This window comes from Pezoporus flaviventris, unplaced genomic scaffold (genome assembly GCF_033815535.1).
Source record: "Pezoporus flaviventris isolate CSIRO_AGI_PZ_B2104156 unplaced genomic scaffold, CSIRO_AGI_Pfla_v1 ptg000054l, whole genome shotgun sequence".
Classification (NCBI taxonomy): Eukaryota; Metazoa; Chordata; class Aves; order Psittaciformes; family Psittacidae; genus Pezoporus; species Pezoporus flaviventris.
Window position 1 is genome coordinate 8,654,195 of NW_026892602.1, and position 18,703 is coordinate 8,672,897.

The 18,703-nt window shown below is 37.2% G+C and overlaps 1 protein-coding gene across 7 annotated transcripts in view; it reads left to right on the top strand.

The window, feature by feature from the left end:
* Nucleotides 1-625: 625 nt before the first annotated feature.
* The window catches only part of DPY19L3 (dpy-19 like C-mannosyltransferase 3), a 33,790-nt gene continuing 15,712 nt past the window's right edge, over nucleotides 626-18,703 (top strand). Inside the window, exons 1-12 of one of the 7 annotated variants that reach the window (XR_009746173.1) lie at nucleotides 626-795; nucleotides 2,252-2,394; nucleotides 3,901-4,034; nucleotides 9,504-9,594; nucleotides 10,444-10,565; nucleotides 10,766-10,911; nucleotides 12,566-12,689; nucleotides 14,089-14,223; nucleotides 15,907-16,038; nucleotides 16,547-16,648; nucleotides 17,461-17,534; nucleotides 17,751-17,909. Coding sequence is in view for 6 of the 7 variants with exons in the window: in XM_061469128.1 (XP_061325112.1) it covers nucleotides 2,280-2,394; nucleotides 3,901-4,034; nucleotides 9,504-9,594; nucleotides 10,444-10,565; nucleotides 10,766-10,911; nucleotides 12,566-12,689; nucleotides 14,089-14,223; nucleotides 15,907-16,038; nucleotides 16,547-16,648; nucleotides 17,461-17,534; nucleotides 17,751-17,909 (1,334 nt within the window). In the remaining variant the exon portion in view is untranslated. Of the gene's footprint in view, nucleotides 796-1,213; nucleotides 1,453-2,251; nucleotides 2,395-3,900; nucleotides 4,035-9,503; nucleotides 9,612-10,443; nucleotides 10,566-10,765; nucleotides 10,912-12,565; nucleotides 12,690-14,088; nucleotides 14,224-15,906; nucleotides 16,039-16,546; nucleotides 16,649-17,460; nucleotides 17,535-17,750; nucleotides 17,910-18,703 lie in introns of those variants that run through there. The other 6 variants (XM_061469128.1, XM_061469124.1, XM_061469126.1 and 3 more) reach the window with 6 other exon arrangements.

Genomic DNA, 18,703 nt, shown 5'->3' on the forward strand with positions numbered 1-18,703 from the left:
ACACTGCCAGGGATGGGGCAGCCACAGCTTCTCTGGGTAACCTGTGCCAGCACTTCAGCACCCTCACAGGGGAGAATTTGTTTATTTAAATTCGAATTATTAAATTTAAATTCAAATATCACTTCACACATATCTGGCACTACACATATTTGGTAAAAGCATAAATAATAATAAAGTAAAAACTTCTATGTCAGTATTACAGAGAAGAGCCGTTCCAGCCCGCCGAAGGCCAGCGGACAGCCAGACCCGAAGCGGGGCCGCCTCGGGAACACGGCGCAGGAGGACCAGCCCCGCTCCTCGGCCCGCAGCCTTTCAGAATTCGGACTACCTAGAACCCTCTGGAGGTGAGCAGCGATGAGTCTGGGACCGGGCTGACCTCACACGTTTCTACTCCGCAAATAGCCTTCTCCTCTACTTCCGAAAACCCCACGAGAAGCTGCGCTACCCAGGCCGCCGCAGGTCGCAGACAGGTTCCTCCACCGCGGCCCGTCCCCGGCTCTCAGCCCGCCCACTGCCCACCACCGGCGGCTCCTCCCCGCTCGCGCTTCCCCGGTCCGGCGGCTGCCGCCTGCCCACCAGCGCGCCGCGGCCTTGCGAGCCGCCGAGCGCCAAATCACCGCTGCTGCGTCCGCTCCCCACCGTCTGACAGCGGCAAACAAAAGGCGCAGCGTCCGCCCCCACTCCCGCCCCTTTCCCTCCATCGCGGTGGGACCCGGGCGGTCCCGCGCAGGCAGCGCCGGCAGGAGAAGCCACCCCCCCGCTGGAGCCAACCCGCGGCCCTCGGATCGTCGGTAGGTATCGGCCCCGCCAGGGGAGATGCGGAGGGGTAGGGGAGGATGCGGGCGGGCAGAGGAGCTACCGCCAAATAGGCCGCGCCGCACAGCTCCGGGCCGCGCAGGCCGCAGCAAGTCGTGCCAGCGGCGGGGAAGAGGCGGCGCCCTCGGAAGCTTACCGCGCCCCGCCGGGGGTGCTTCGGTACCAGGCCCGGCCCTTTCGCCTCTCCCCTCCCGCCCTTGCCCAGCGTCAGGGGCTGCTTCGCTCTCCGGCGGCTCACCCGTCCTCTCGCCTGTCTGCCGAGCTGCCCGACAGCACCGACGGGATCGCCCCGTGCTCCCCACCGTGCCCCTGCTCGGTGTCAGGGCCTCATCTCACCTCTGGCGGCTGCTGAGACGAGGCGGGATGTTCTCCTCCCGGCGCCCTGCGAAGGGCAGACCCGTTCCCTTCGGTAGAAGGTGTCAAGGCAAGCTGCCTGAGACTGGCACTGGAAAGAGAGGGCCTGGTTATGGTAACCATCTTGCTTGCATTAGTTGTCAGGTTTTCTACGGACCAGGTACTTAAAATCAACTTGGCTACATGCTCACATAGTTCCTGCCATGTGTTTTCCGAGGCATGCAGAAGGGGATGAAGCTAACGGCTTGTAAAAGCTTTAAACAACGAATTTGTGCAGCTGAGGTGCATCTCTCGGAACGTTACTGTTTCCAGTCTGTTACACCAGTGGTAACACAGTTACATTTGTTTATGCTCTGGGAATGGCATTCAAGATGGGGCATCATTGATTCTCAAATATGGAATGGCAGGTTGCAGCAGTTTTATGTATGGACCATGCTCACAGAGCAGAGAGCACCTGGGAGTTGGTGGGAATGACTAGCTGCTCTGCTCTTTGTTCTTTTTGTAATGTTTTCAAATTTCATGGTGCTTTAATAGAACAGAATATCAAGGGGTTTTATTTTTTTTTTTTAATGCCATCTCTTTAGTTTTTTATGACACACTTCTCTGGTATCACTTTTGCATTTTATGGCCCCCTTCCTTGGTATTTCCTGAAAGCCAGGATTTAAATAATCGGTTTTCTCTTTTAGGTGCCCAACCAAAATACCCTGAAAGGACTAATTTTAATTTGAAGGGCTTACACTTTTTCAAAGAAATGGTGCCTGGCATGTGTTTTGAGTCAAGGGCTAAAAGGGAGGGCAGTCAAAATAAGGAACCATTCTGAAAACCTGCTCAAGACTATGTAAAATGGTAAACTTAAGTCTTTACATATTTAAGATCATGTTTTCTGTACTTTCACTTGCACTCTGAGTTGTACAGATTTTAAAAAATCTTGCATTTTTGTAAGATCCATTTCAACTGCAGTATAGTTTTGTAAGTCAAAGTCTCAGAGGGCAGTAAAATATGCTTCTGTTTTCAGATCTTTCATACAGTATTAAGTGAGTGTTTGGGTAAGAAGATGCATTGCTTGTATATGTCCATTTAGGGGTCAGACTGAAGAATAATGAATTAAAATGGCTGGTATGATGACAACTGTAAGACAGAGAAGGGTTGGAAAATGCACAGAAGAAGCTGAAGAACAGCCTTCAGAGGAGAAGAGTATAAAGCCTGATAGAAAAATTCTGTCTGGTGCGTAATGAAAAGGATTGTAACATTCTGGCTTTTTAGTAGTGTTTAAGTTTTGGTACTTATCATAAGAACAAGATAGAACTAGGTATGTACCAAACACATTTGCATACTTGAATATCAACAAAATTAATTGCCTGAGACAGAGGGCATGCAAATTACTGCATGTCAATCTCATCTCTGTTTTAAAATCCTAATTTAAATTGATGAGAATATTTTTTGTCAATTTGGTATCAGTGAGACACTCGGATTTCATACAGCCATCATAGATTCTTAAACAAATCCAAGTTTATATCATTGGTAACATAAAAGGATTTGAAGACCTGAATGTGCTGCTTAAATATAAGCAGGTTGCACATGAAATCTGAATTTAGCTGCAAACACTTGATTTTTGACTATAGGACAGACTAGCTAGGTAAATTTAAATGAAGTGTTAAATGTCTTAAGGATCTGTTTAAGTAATGAAATACTGAGCATTTTTCTATGGAATTGGAGCTTTAGAGTTGGCAGAGTTTCTTCGGTTTGTTTTTTTTTTAATTATTTTAAGGGAGACGTTTTTATATGAATTGCAAATGTTTCTGTATATCCAGTTTGGGTAGATATGGGGAAACAACAATGTCGCTCTCCTTTCAAGTACACTTAGGCTATGTACAAAACAGGAAAGTGATCATAGTTCTTATTCAGGCCACCCCTCAGTTCCCTTGAACTGCATATTTGGTACCCATTATGTAGATGTCACACACAATACAAAATAGCAATTTCACAGATACGATTCCAGATCACCAGCATCTGTATTAAGTCCTATATCAACATTAAAAAAAAAAAGAAAAAAAGGAAAAAAAAAGCCTATAAAAAACTCCAGGAATATAAGTGTACAATAAATTGATTGAGCTACTTAGAAACACAACCTTTCTTTCCCATCATTCTATCTATAATCTTATTCTGATGTCAACAGGAGATCATCTGCAATTCAAAGCATGACACCATTATCAAAGGCTGCTTTGGCTGCTGTTCAGTCTCTTAGTGAGACTTTTGAACCTTCAGTGTTGGGTTGTTTAGTTTGGTTTGGGTTTTCACAAAAAACAAGCAATCCCTCAAAACCAGGCAGCCACTTAAAGATGTCTAAAGAAGATTTTAATTTCTTACTTTGTGATCTAGCAGTCATCCTGTATTGCTTTAATTAAAAAGTTTCTCTGGAGGATACTTTCAACTTAGATGTAAAAATTAGATGTGGTATTGATCTAGATTTTTATAGGATCATGGTGCTCTTAAACTACAACTACATTTTACCAGTTAAGGCACACTTCATTTCACTTTGCATGCAAATAAAATACACTTGAGTTTGCTATTAAAAAATGCCTCTCCGTAAAGACCTCTTAAAACCAAGTGTCCTGTTACCTATAGAATGCAAACTGTACTAGCACAGATAATATATAAATGAGTTTCCAGAATTCCTTTAAATTGAGTTATGTGTTTCACAATTAGAGTATGAAATTTTTTTCTTCTAAGATCATACAGGTGGAAAGCTGTGGAACATACTCTCCATAACTGTCGGTGGAATTGTTGCCATCTCTCTTGGATTTCTTACTTCTGTTTACATTGCTACACTGCATGAAAATGACCTGTGGTTTTCCAATATTAAGGTAACAGCCATTTTCATATTTTCATCAGTGCTTTCATGGACATTAATGAGTGTTAGTTGAAATTTCATTTATTTATGTATTTTTCTTGGAACTTGCTCAAAACCATAGAATATTTCATTAAAAAAAAAAAAAAGCTGTGCTTCCCACCACTTTTTAAATACTTTAAATACTACAAATATCTTTCCCTAATTTTTCTCTAGAAGTATTGCTACACAGCTCCTGTCTGAGTTGTAGCTACAGTTCTTCCAACCACTGATCATTATCTAGAACAGAATTTCAACAATCTACTATATGTTGCTGAATAATTGTCTTTCTTTTATGCAGATCAATCCAATGTCAAACAGAACTCAAACAATATGCAAAATCCTAGTACAGAGCTCTCTAATTGTATTTATACTGTGATACTGCACAGTTTCTTACTATTCAGTACTAATGTTATATGATGTTATCCTAAATGTGCAAACCTCAAAGCATATTTCAGACATTCACCAATGTATACCCAGCTATTCTCAAGATCCAGGACTGACTAGTTTTTTTCTAGAATCATTGCATGGGAAAATAATGCAGCTGTACACATATCCAAATTTAACCAGAGAAAAGAAGCAGGTAAGTCATTTTCCTTTTAGATTCTAAAAATCATTCTGTTAGGTCTACATATAATGTAATTCAAAGAGTACATGTATTTAATTGGAATACTTGCATTGCAGTGTGTCTTTCCTGCTATGCACCTTTTCTGTCCCAGGAAACATTTATATTCCTGTAATAAAAATAGTTGGAATTTACTGTAACAAGCGCTATTGTGTATTATACATATAATACTCTTTTGTACCCACTCTCCTCTTTCTTTGAATATATAGATAGATGGTATATATGTTGAAGGTACATCTTAGGTTTGCCTTTTCCTACTAAAACCCAAGATTGATTAATATCACAGGTATTATATAACTTGAAGTACAAACAGGCATGGACTTGTGGCTATGTATGAACATAATAAATACCATTTATGTACAAAAGGTGGAGGTTTCGCTCTGAAGACCCCACTGATACATGAACATCATGACTGCATAGTTACGAAATTGTGCAGTTTGCCAATTAAATTCAACCCTAAAAATGGAAAGTAAAGAGAGTTCATTATGCAAAGTCATGATTCTTAACTTTTGAGTAATTTAAGTCACAACTCTTATGTCCTAAAGTAGTGGGTGCCTTTCTGTAATTTCAGTTGCAGTTCACAGAAAGCCAGCTCAGTTTTGGACATCTTCCAGTAATGGCTTACCCAACTAGAAAACCTGTTCTGTAGTTGTTCTACTGTTTTATTTTATTTTTTGAATATGGCTTTCAACAGGGTATTTATTTCAGCTGCTGCAGTATGTGTGAATCTTGTTCTTACTTGTTAATAAATATACCTGCTATGATAAATTTGCCATGGTCATTGCAGAAAGATACAAAATTATTTTCTTATCAGAAAAACTGAAAATGCAGACCTTGAGGAGTGTTCTATGCTGTGAAAGAGCTGCATGATTGGTATTCCCTTTTTTATTCCAAAACTTCCTAGAAGAACAATTTAAAAAAAAAAAAAAAGAAAAAATACCAGAATACCATGTTACTTAGTCAGAAGCTGTGTTTGTGTACATTTCTAGCAGAGATCACAGAAGGTTATAATCACTTATCTTGACCAAACAATTTGAAAGGAAAAGTTTGACTGTCCTCTCAAGTACATTAAAACAACAAAGATTTCTGTTTATGATGGTGAAAGCCAAAACAGATTTCTTATCCAAAAATATTTTCTCAGTTTTCTGAAAACTTTCTGGCACAACACATAAAATGGCTAGTCTTTTTTCAGTTATTTTTCAATAGCAGTTTAGTGCCTGCTGCTCAAATATAGTATCTTCCAGGAATAGGATCTGCAGGGGGAGAATGGCATCACCTCTCCTCTCAGCTGTTGCATTGCTTGTTCAGATGCAAACTCTAAAGAAACTTCAAATGAGCCAAGGCCACGCAGCAAAGGAATACTATAACACGAATAGATAAACTTCTAGTTTTCATTGAATCTTCATCCCTTCTGAGTAACCCTTTAAACTATTACTATTGAATTTTACTTTAATAAAACTACTGCTTGCAAGAAGTCAGGAATAAAACTATCAAGTTTTAAATCTTTCCAAGATGCAGGATAAGAATCTGGGGATTCTTTCTCTGAAGTGCTGCTATTTTCTCTTTATACATTTTGAATATAAAAGAAAGATGAAAAAAGGTGGGGAAGTGGGTAGCCTGCTAATTAGTACTCTAGAAAACGAATGCATAAGCCACAAAGAGAAGCAGCGTAGTCCAGTACTTTTTCAAAGAAGTTGTGTAGTTATGGGTACTTTTACCCTGGGTCAAAAGTCTGATTTGAGTAGGAACCATGCCATTCTAACAGATGGGCATGAGGTTAACCAGCCAAGAGACAACATACAAGCATTAAATCTGTTTGCTGAAGGCGTGATTCTCAACTGGGAGCACTGTTAGCAGCTGTACATGTGTGTATAATATGCATTTCTGCTTGTGTGGTTGAGACTACTTCCAAATCTTTCTGACCTTAAACTGTACAACTAAAAATATTTTCAGTTACACAAATTGTGTTTCAGCCTTGTCAGAAAAGAAAAGTACTTGGAGCTTCACTTACGCTCTTTATAGAAAACTTCAACTCAGACCTTTGCTACTTGCTCAGTATTCTGAATGACTTGGTTAAAGAGTTTGAGGAAACCTAAGGGTTTTTTAGAGTTTTGCATTTGAGAGGAAGTCCATTGTATTTTGATTTTAATGCTTAATGTTAAGATACAGTTACGTAAATTGAAATTGTATGCAACTCTATATGTATCCTGGAGGATAGTTTTGGGGTTCTTTTAACTTGGAACACTGGTTAACTTATTTGTTAAAGACTCACTAATTGAATATACAGAAAGATAAGCATGTGCTCTTACAATGCTTACCCATAAGTCCTTATGTTTGTATTGACGTGGAATACTAGGAAAAGTATAAATTGCAGTAGAACTGGAAAAGTATTGTTAGTAAAACAGATGTTATCTTAGCATGAAACAGATGTAAAACTCACCAGTGTTTGTCTCATAAACTATAGCATTTGGTTGAATACAGCTGGTGCCAGGATTACAAATTAATCATGTTTGAATGTGGTTTTGCTAATTAGATCCCCCTCTGTGACTACTCTCTCCCCCTTAATAAATTCCAAATGTTAACATTCCTTCTTTTTTTGTTCCTTCCTCTTTTTTTTTTCTTTTTTTTTTTGTAATGAGCACTTGGAATCTTGGAATCAGCTACATTTTGGTAGTAGAAAACTTTTCAGTAGTGATGAATGTGAAACTAGATCTCTTTTGAGCTCCAGCATTCTCACTTTGCTAAGTGTATGGCTTTTAGTATTTAGTGCCAATGTCAGTTTCTTCTGCTGGTATTACAATGATTTGTATGTCACAGAGCAGCTGGAGAGTTTAACTGTGAGCTTGCATTGAATCAGATGCATTTTTATTTGTTGATTTTTCTCAGACCAGAACTAATATTGATTTAGTTTGTCAACAGTTTACTTCAATAAAGCAGATGATTTGAGATAAAATTCTGTAGTGAGCAGTAGAGGGGGAAGGAGTATGCTCTTTTATCTACCTTTATGTTAGCTTTGAAATAGTATTGATCCTGTTCAGCAAAAGAGACAGGGCGGTATAAGAAAGGTGAAAGTGGAGATTCTATGTAAGGTTGCATTAACCAGAATGGCATTCATAAAAATCACAGAAAACTGTAACATTCTGTTATTTCAGTAATGTACTTCTGTAAAGAAAGCTGAATTAGTAAGTTTATTTTTAGACATCTCGTTTAAGTTTAATAACTTGCATACATGCATGGTTTAAACCCGGCCAGCAGCTAAGTACCATGCAGCTGCTTGCTCACACCCCTTCTACCCTGGATGGGATGGGAGGAGAACTGGGAAAAAGTAAAACCTGTGGGTTGAGATAACAGTTTCATAATTTAAATATAGTAAAAAATAATAGCTATGATTATGATAATAATGATGTAAAGGAAAATGAGAGAGAGGAGTGAAACCCAAAACAGACAAGTGGTGCATAATACAATTGCTTACCACCTGCTGACAAGCACCCAGCCCATCTGCGAGCAGCTTTCTCCCTTTCCAATTCGCCAGGCACAATTCTATACCGAACATGACATTCTGTGGTACAGAATATCTCTTTGGCTAGTTCAGATCAGCTGTCCTGGCTGTGCTCCCTTCTGGCTTCTTTTGCCCCTCTTCACTGGCAGAGCATGAGAGACTGAAAAGTATTTGATTTAACTTAGGCACTACTTAGCAACTCCTAAAACATCATCATCATTCTCAGATTAAAGCCAAAACACGGAACTGCAGCAGCACTGGGAAGAAAATTAACTCTTATCCCAGCCAAAACCAGGACATACACAACGTACAGGAATCTCATTTGATTTTCAAGTCTCACTGTAAACCTTTTCTAACTCACTGCTTATGAGAGATACTTGCTGAGATGTTTCTGTATCAACTACTAAAAAGATCACTAACAATAAAACAATTTTGTATATGATGCCTATTAATTCCCTTCATGTTGGTTGTTCATGCAGTTGTATTTTGTTTAAATGTGGTTGCTCAAGACTCTGAATTTGTTAAATTACATTAGATCTTCATAACTAATGAGTCCTTAACAAAAGGAAGTGAATTCGAAAGCAAATATCCTGCTCTGAGACCACTTTTCTCTGGGACAGCTTTCATATCTCACTGGGGTCCATCTACTGCAATATTAGCCAAGAAAGAGACACAGCTTGAAGTGTACCTAGTTTAAATAATTTGAATTTTTTAAGATTAAAAAATAACAGCTTTACTTACACCTGAAAACAAGTAATGAATTGTTTTTCCTTTGATCTGTAATTTAAGTATGAGAGTGATGAATAGCTGTCTAACTGCCAGAAACAGCACTTACCAAGTGGGAAACAGCATACCCTGCCAGCTGAAATACCAGAGTAGCATTATGGTGCAGTTCCATGTAAAGCATACTGAATTAGTCGAGCCTTAAGGTGGCACAGCCATGGAACACTATGGAACATCTGTATCTGGAAGAAAAGGTTAAATGCATGGAGCAAACATCTGCAGCTCAAAAGTCCAGCTGTTGGCCAGTGTGCCTATCTAAATATTGAATATTACAGAAGAATAGTAAAATATCCAAAATGTTTCTGAACAGCATTCTGAGCAGAATCACAAAATGGATATTCATTTTCCCAGGTACCAGAGGCATTGACACCTCAGCCCATTGTCTCACACCCTTTATTTGAGCTGATTCACATAGAGTGCACTGACAAGCCACTGTATAGATCAGTTTCCCTGGTGCAGCAAGAATTTGAGTTGAAAGCAGCTTCATATGATTGTGAAAAGCAAACAGAAAGTGAAATAATATGAACTTTTACTTTCAGGAAGTGGAAAGAGAGATTTCATTCAGGACAGAATGTGGACTTTATTACTCCTACTACAAACAGATGATTCAGGCTGCTTCCATCCAGCAAGGTATTGTAAACTGTAAAGTAAGTTTTACTTCATGTTGCCAGCTGACTATTTTTAATTTTTTTCAAAAAATTTAGTTGAGAACAAGGAATACTATAACTGTGAAAGAACAGTGTAACAATTGTACTTTAGACAGATTTATTCTGTTCCTGTGCCAGGCAGCCACTAAGTTATGGACATAATAAATTTCACAATGATATAGGGGTTTCTGTGTCACTCCTTCACATTCTGAGGAAGGCAATCACTTTGAGGGATAACTTCCATATCTGTTAAGTTTCAGCCTTGCTGGTTTATTCAGTATATTACTTTCATTTTTATTCTTCTCTTGTTTAATTTGAATTAGCAGCTATTTGTGGGAAAGGGCCATTTTTTTGCTGTATGCCTGAACAGTAAGTGACACAATAAGCAGCTTCCAAGGAAATCCTATACAATGATGGGACTTCCTGTGACATTCTCATGTTTCCTAGATGCTTAATTATTGCTCCCTAGCAATTTTTGCTTATACTATACATTTGTCAGTATTAACATCACCTGTATTTAATGTAATGACAAGAATGGTTCTCAATATCCAGTATGTACCACAGATTCTATGCTAGGAATGCAAGTGTAAAAAGAAATGTTACATGTTATTAAATATATAGTGCTTGTATTAACACTCTGAGTCAGAGTCGAAGCAGGGAAAGTGAAGACCTCACAAGGTCATGTTTATTCAGAGGTAATGTGATCTGAATCCTTGATTCAAAGTTTGCCATTTTTGATGACCGATCCTAGAATACCTTTGAAAAAGTTATTCACTGTTCAGATGAAGATGGAGGAGGAAAATGATAATCTCAATTTCTCTTTATCGTTAAGGTTTACATGGTTTAGTATATGACAATAAAACTGAATCTGTGAGGACAATTAACATACTTGAAAGAATGAATGTTTACCAGGAGGTGTTTCTCAGCATTCTGTATAGGATTCTTCCAATTCAGGTAGGCATTTATTTATGGCTTTAGATTGTAAGTGCATTATGAAGATTGTGCAGTGAATCATAGCTCCCCTTTTTATAGTTATTTTCTAATTAGAAATATTCTTGATACCTTTTAAATTTGTAAAAGCAAAACCTAATTCATACTAACTATAAGCCCCCATCAGTGTTTTATGTCAACATCAGTATTCTTGTGTTTTACAGCAATACCTAGAACCTGTTTATTTTTATATCTACACTTTGTTTGGACTTCAGGCAGTTTATGTCATTGCTCTGTATGTAACAAGCTGGCTTCTTAGTGGAACGTGGCTTTCAGGGTTGTTGGCAGCTTGCTGGTATATTACAAACAGGTAAGTGAGATTAAACCCTCTATCTTTCTAAAATTGTACCTCATTTCAAAGGTAAAGCAGTAAGGCATTAAACCTTCAAGTGCTGATTAGCTGGCCAAAAATTGAAACTGTAAGGCCTCTTCCAGATTAGGCAGAAAATAAAAAAAATAAATAAAAAAAAATTTAAATACTGCAGAATAATCAAAAAACAATCAGACTGAGACTAGGATTTTAAAGTTTCAAGAAGTTTGAGTAGAAAATTTTGTCTTAAATTGGCCTCTGAAACTGGATTACATCTTTCAGATGTGTCTGGATGTCCAGATGATGTAAGATGATGTTCTGTGATCTCCAGCCTAGGATATCCTAGGTGTTAAAGACACCTGTATATATGCCCTTCAGATCTCTCCTGACTGACCCACACCCAATCTCCAGGGATTCCTTCAACAACCTAAAACTGTCAGAATTTCAGCTTCTCAGTTTCCCTCTTGCACTAAGATTCAGAGAAAAAAGGCAGCAGTTCATTTGTTCTGGTGCTTTATCATTTTGAGAATTCTCAGTTTGGGGAAAAAAACTGAAGAACTGGCTTTATGCTAGTAGTGAGCAGCTGGCATGAAGCTAAGACTGGTGACATATAGGCTGTTATCTGTGAATTAATGTGGAAAATGAAAAGTACAGTGTCAGTTCTATCAAAACTGTTTGATATGTTAATCAGCAGCTCTAAAGGTGTTTATCTGCAAGCATGTCCATTACAGAATAAATAAGTATATAGAGGTAAAATGTTTCTTTCTCCAAAGATGAAAGTAATTAAAAAGTACATGCAGTGTGCAGTAGTTCACATTTATTTCATGAACTCATCTTTTCCATTTACAGAGTATTTGGAGCAGATCTGTTTTGTCCATCTTTCTCATAATGGAAGCTTTATACGTTATCCTTTATACAAATAGAATGGCATTGATTTGGATAAAGACTTTCTGTCCAGATGAAGCTACCAAGTTACTACATTTTAGACATCTTTTTCATCCCTATTAGCATGACTCAGATGTGTTACTTACTTGAGTTTTTAGCAAACATTTCCTCTACACAAGAAAAAAGGCAATTTTTTTTTGTTTTAACTTTCAGGTTTTGTAAATGAATGCCCTTTGGGGATGATTTACTCACTACCATTCCATACTTTTTGTGCTAGAGTATTCAAAAAATGCCTGGAAGTTCCTAACCAGTTTAGTGGTATTCAGATCTGAGGCACTGGGGTCACTGTGAAGAAACTGATACCTGTTTATTCTTATACATGCTTTTTACAAACTAAAAAATGAAGTAGAATTACCTGTGACATGAAAACTCAACATTTTGAGAACGGTTTTGTTTTGGCTTTTGTTTGTTCATTTTTAAACTACCCAAGCTATGCTTTCTAAGTAAGATTTACCATAGTGTAAGTTTTTTAACAGTAAGTGAAGCTGAAGTACAACATTTTAGATACAGATACAATGGATGACTTACAGAAATTTTATAACGATTTGTTTCAGAGCCAGGCATGTTGAAGGAGCTAGAGTGTCGAGACACTATTTGTATCCATAAGAAGTTAAAGTACCACAAAGATGCCTGTCATTACAACCTCTCTGTCACCAAGCTGGTATTTTAATTTTTTTTAAATTTATGAAACTCTGTTTGTTTTGTACAGAATAGATACTACAAGAGTAGAATTCACCATTCCTTTAAGAGAGAACTGGGCACTACCATTCTTTGCTGTTCAGATAGCAGCCATCACATACCTACTCAGAACTAATTTACAGCCTGCTCGACAAGTGAGTATTTCTAACATGTATGACACAGTATAATTAGTATCAGAAAACTGTCTAGAAAACCTATGACAAAGTGCTTAATAAGCGTTTACAGCAGAGAATACACACACACAAATCACTTATAATATTAAAAACATTAATCAGATACTCCTTCTGTTAATTTAAATGTAATTGAAATACAAAGAACTTGAATATGAGCTGGCTTCAGTGTATGCTCACAGCCCAGAAGGCCAGCCATATCCTGGGCTGCATCAATAGGAGCACAATCAGCAGGTTGAAGAAGGTCATCCTGCCCCTCTATTCTGCTCTCGTGAAACCCCACTTGGAGTACTGTGTGTAGTTCTGGTCTCCTTAACATAAGAGAGACATGGAGCTGTTGGAACAAGTCCAGAGGAGGCCATAAGAATGATCAGGGGACTGGAGCACCTCCCCTATAAAGACAGGCTGAGAAAGTTGGAGCTGTTCAGCCTGAAGAAGAAAAGCTGTTTGGAGACCTCATGGCAGCCTTCCGGTGTCTGAATTGGGCCTATAAGGATGCTGGGGAGGGACTCTTCATCAGGGACTGTAGCAATAGGACAAGGGGAAATGGATTTAAATTTAAACAGGGGAAGTTCAGGTCAGGTGTAAGGAAGGTCTTTATTGTGAGGGTGGTGAGGCACTGAATAGGTTGCCCAAAGAAATGGTGAATGCTCCATCCCTGGCAGTGTTCAGGGCCAGGTTAGATAAAGCCTTGGGCAACACGGTCTAGTGTGAGGTGTCCCCATGGCAGAGGGGTTGTAACTAGATTATTTTAAGGTTCTGTCCAGCTGTAACCATTCCATGATTATATGATTCTACGCTCAGCAGTGAAAAAATACAAAGGTAAGCTCTGAAGAGTACAAGAGTCCTGTGTTTTTATGAACTCATTAGAGTAACACAAAGCAGGCAGGAAATAAGCTTGTAAAGCACAAGGATTAAAGAATTTCTTTGATTTAATTTGTTTCCAAATTTAAGATGTGGTCCTGATCTGTAAGAATAAAAGCCAATAGGTGATACAGTTTCTTTGACAAACAGTTCTGAAGTTATGACTCCTCAATTTGATAAAATAATTGCTATTTATAGTATAGGAAAACACATATTGCAAATTAATCTATGGGCTGAAACTGAGATCTCACCGCTGTTTTGCAAGTGTTACTACAGTGATAAAATACAGGCATAAATACAAGAATCTGTAACTGTCAAAAATATCCGTTATCCTCCAAGCACTTATTGCAGCTAGAAAACTCATGTAAATGGTTTTTAAAATGGACAAATTAAGGTGGGGTTTTTGGTTGGTTTTGTTGGGGGGTTGTTTAGGGGTTTTGGTGGATTTTTTAATGAAGGAAACTATAAAGTTAAATAAAACCTTGTTCCCTCCTTCCAGAAATTGACATTTATGGCTGTATTTATAGCAACATTTCTCTTTAGCCTGACTTGGCAATTTAATCAGTTTATGATGCTGATACAAGCATTGGCATTATTTGTACTAGACTGCTTTGACTTGCTTCCCACAGCAAAGGTAAGATTATGTTTGGAAATATCCATTTTTTTTAAATATTTTTTTTCCTATGATAAAGCTAACAGTTTTGGAGGTATTTTACTAACCAGTGGCTCAGCCAAAAGTAATACAGATAAGACACTGTGCTGCTTTGTGCTTTTAACTAATCACAGCGTATATATACTGCAAGTGTAAAAATGAATCATCAAAGCAACATCATCTCTGGGTTTTTTTCAGCTGATTTTATTTCACTTTACTTAATTCACTTCTGCTGTTTTAATTTTTGGCTGCTTAGACACAGCTGTGGTTTTGCACTATTTGACACCTTTAAACACCATCCTAACAGCTGATCCAGTACCACAGCTTGAGCATGTCCTCTGGAAGTGTCCATGGGGAAAAAAAATCTATGCCTAAACTGAAGTAATAACAGTGTATGAATTTGGCCTCAAGTATTGTGCATCCCTGTTTGAAAGTTAGGTTTAGGCACTGTGCCACAAACAGAAGGAAGAAGATAGATCAGATTGCTCAAGAGAAGCAGTTAGCTTTCATACACTGAAATTCACCATAGGATAACATCCTCACTGCTGTGTTGCTGAATTGCATGAAACAAAAAGCAAAACAAGTGTAATTAGATTAAGGGATCATTTGCAGTCAATCTTAGGAAATAAAATACATTGAGGAAGATGAAAACAGTGTCTTTGAATTTAATGTCCCTGTGAAATTGTACCAAGATTATTTTAGCACTTGTAGAAGCTTACATTAGGTTCTAACCTTGCTAAGGTTCTAACTTTACTTTAAGGAAGGTTACAGTGGGAGGAAGCATTGCTCATGTTTGTTTCATTTTAAATTCAAAACAGACTTCAGTATTAGTGTTTGTAGTAATTTAACTGAAAATTATTATGGTGGCTGTATATCAAGATATCTATGGTTTATTTAACAGTTTCTAAACTCTTCATTATATTTGCAAATGTAAGCTGGAGTTAGCAATTAGTGTGACTAATCAGCAACCTTGAAAGTTTGCAAATTGCCAGCCTCATCCTGAATTATACCAAAACGGACTTACTGCACAACTGCTATTGCATATTAATTTTCCAAAAAGTGCTACTTAAACCTCTTGGAGCTTGTTGGGACTTTAGATACTGACTTAAACTACTGCTGTAATATAAGACTGAACTCAGGATCTTTGCATCAGATAAAATTGACATTTTGTCACCACTGTATCAGAAAATCATCTGGGTTTTAGTGTCTGCATTCAGCTGAATTAGCATAGCTCGAACAGAGCTATTCTAAACTGTTAGAAAAAAAGTCAGAGAAATCATCTGTTGTTTTTGCTGAACTCCACTGAACTGTAACTCTTTAGTCATAAAGTCATTAGAGACTGCAACAGAAACACTTATTTGACTAAAGAAAATACAAAACGTCTTCCAAATACTAAGTTATTAGTATTTCCGTCATTCTGCAATTGTTTAAATTACCTGCTTTATTATAGAATCAGACTTTCGTAGGTATAAAATATTAACCTAACTCGTTCAGGACATAAAAACAGAAAGGATATAGTAATGGCTTTAAGTGTAATGATTCAGTACAAGATGATACTTTTTTTTGTAAAAATAATTAATGTTGAAGTAAATTATAAAAACATTCAAAGAAAATCAGGTATGACTGTAAAGTTTTTTAGGCATAAAAATCTTACTATTGTTACAGGTTACATGGCTTTATATCATTCAGATTTCTGGATTGCTGCTAGTCTGTGTCTTACAGTTCTTTAATTCTATGATTCTTGGATCATTACTTATAAGTTTTAATGCTTCTGTCTTGATAGCAAGAACAATCCAGGTAGGTACTGAAATATTTTTGTAGTACTAAAGAGTGACGTAAATGAGTAGTTTATCTACATTATAATTGTAAATTACTAATTAGAGGAATTACTATAGCGTAAAGCCGCAGAAATGTTGCATGATCAAATAATGAATTCAATTACACTAACTGCAGTAAAACCAAGCACATCAGACACCGTAATTCTGTGATTGCTATTAACTTTTATGATAGTGTAAGCTGCAGTTTGGATCCTACAAAAAAAAAAATAATTGCATAAACAGACTTCTGTCTCAGCAGGACTTGTCTTGGATTTACGGATCTGCCTCCCATAAAATATTCTGGATACTTGGCTCTGTGTACATTTGTGCTTACGTGAACCTAATATAATCTGGCCTAGCATACAATCTATTTCAAGTAGTCTGTGTTGCTTTTGTTCCAAATACATATAAATTTACTGAAATACTAATATTTTGTTCCACATGCATACCAACATAGTACTGAAATACTGATATTTTCTTCTTTCTAGAAAAACCTAAAAAAGGGTCCCTTGCTTAATAGGCTTGGGAAACTTATCCTCCATGTACTATTAGTCTTGTGCTTGACTCTTGTAATAAATAAATTCATCAAGGTAAGCAAATATTCCTTAATATAGAAACTTTAAAAATTTATTATGGTAAAAGCTATTTGTTAACTATCTACAGTAATATTGTTAAATAAAAATCGCAGTGACATTTCACTGCATTTCAGAGACTGTGTTTTGGAAATAAAAGATTGTTTTGCTAATCTTTTTTGATTTATAGGTTTTTAAACATACTCTTAAAACTTCATAAATTAACACCAAATAACGGAATACATATTTGTAACTTGAAGCTCACCAGTAATTTTGTAGTAGTTGTAGGTTATACTGCATGTTGATACTGCTAAGCATTTGCAAAGTTTTTCACTGAATTTACTTCTCAAAGAATGCACTTAAAAATGAATACTTGTTATAAATATTTTGTAGACCATGCCATACTTTTGAGTTACTTCTTGTGCACAGAGCTGTCTGCCGACATTTGTGATTGTAACACTTCTTCTACCTTAGAGTTTTAGTCTTTTCAAGAGATCTCTTTCAACAGATTAAAAGTTAGTACATGTGGAAATTAAAAGATAAATCATAGAAATAAAGAGCACAGCAAAAAACAACCTGTGCTGGAAATTCTTTATCTGTAAATAAGAAGCTAACCCTAGTAGATATTCTAAAAAGTAAGTAACTTGCCCTTTGGACCACAGGACCATAATTACAAACTCAATGCTTGTTTGACTGCAAAACACCCTCTCTCAGTAAGCCTGTATTGCCACACAGTTTCATTTAAATGATGAAAAAGAAGTTTATTGTGTAAAGTTTCATTTTTTTGATACTTAAAATATAATTTCCTTTCTTTTTCCCATCCTTTGTAGAAAATTCTTAATCTTGAGTCAGATGAGCATATATTCAAATTTCTGAAAGCAAAATTTGGATTTGGGGCAACAAGGTATGAATCAGCTTCAATTCTGCTTTCTTATATGGCTCACTAAGTGATCTTGGTGATAAAGCATGCATTTTTACTGCATGTTTATATCATGTATTTTCCTTTGTAATAATCTGAATAACTCTGGCTTTCTAATTTCTTGGAAAAAAGGAAACTTTGGTCCTTTTTGACGTCAAGTTATGAAATATATGATGACAAGGATTATTCTTTTTTCTTTAGAGATTTTGATGCTAACCTGTATCTTTGTGAAGAAGCTTTTGGTTTACTGCCATTAAATACTTTTTCAAGACTCTCGGATACATTACTTTTTTACATCTACATATTTGTTCTCTTATTTATGACAGTAGCAGCTGTAATTGTTGCCTTTCGGAACCTCAGGTAAAATATATTCTTAAAATAATTCACAGTTTCTGTCAGTTTTCAACAGGCTAAGGAAGTCACAGTTTTATACAGCAGAATAGAGTATTACTTTCCACAGGTACTAGGGAATAGTAGAGCATGTAATAGAGAGATCATGCAAAATAAGTATTAAAGCTAAAAATGTAAAGGATGTAATGAGGCTGAACAAGGAAACATTCTTCCTTAGATTCCTTTTATTTGCTGTTCAAATTTTGCAGTATGTGTAGAATTGGCTGGATTTTGGTGGTGAGAGGGGAAACAGGGAAAGGGTGTCTTTATAGAAAACAGCATTAGCTTATTTTGTTCATCCCATTTTCCCTGAGCAAAGCACTCCCAGTGAAGGATTTCCCTGGTGGTACCCTCAGAGTGCCCAGAAATAAACTAGGATGGTCTGTACTGAATTTGCATCATCTGTGTGAAGAAGCAGGAGTGGTGGACTGCAACCATGCATCGCTGCTGCCAGTTCCCCTGGCTGATCTGTAGGTCTTAGGTCTTAGAGGTATTTACAGAACACCAGAAGAAAATCGGTACTGAACTGCGATTTAAAAAAAAAAAAAAATAAAAAAATTGGTTCATTACAGACCTTTCAGTTTTGCATTTACAACCTGGGCAAAAGCTAGGATGGATGATAGACAACTTGATTAATTCAAGGAGTTTCAAGGAGTATCATGTAACTAATGCCACTCATCATAGATTTTATGGAGAACAGGATAAAAGGGGAAGAGAGACAGGGGAGGGGAGAGGGAGAAGATCCAAGACATGCTGAAACTATG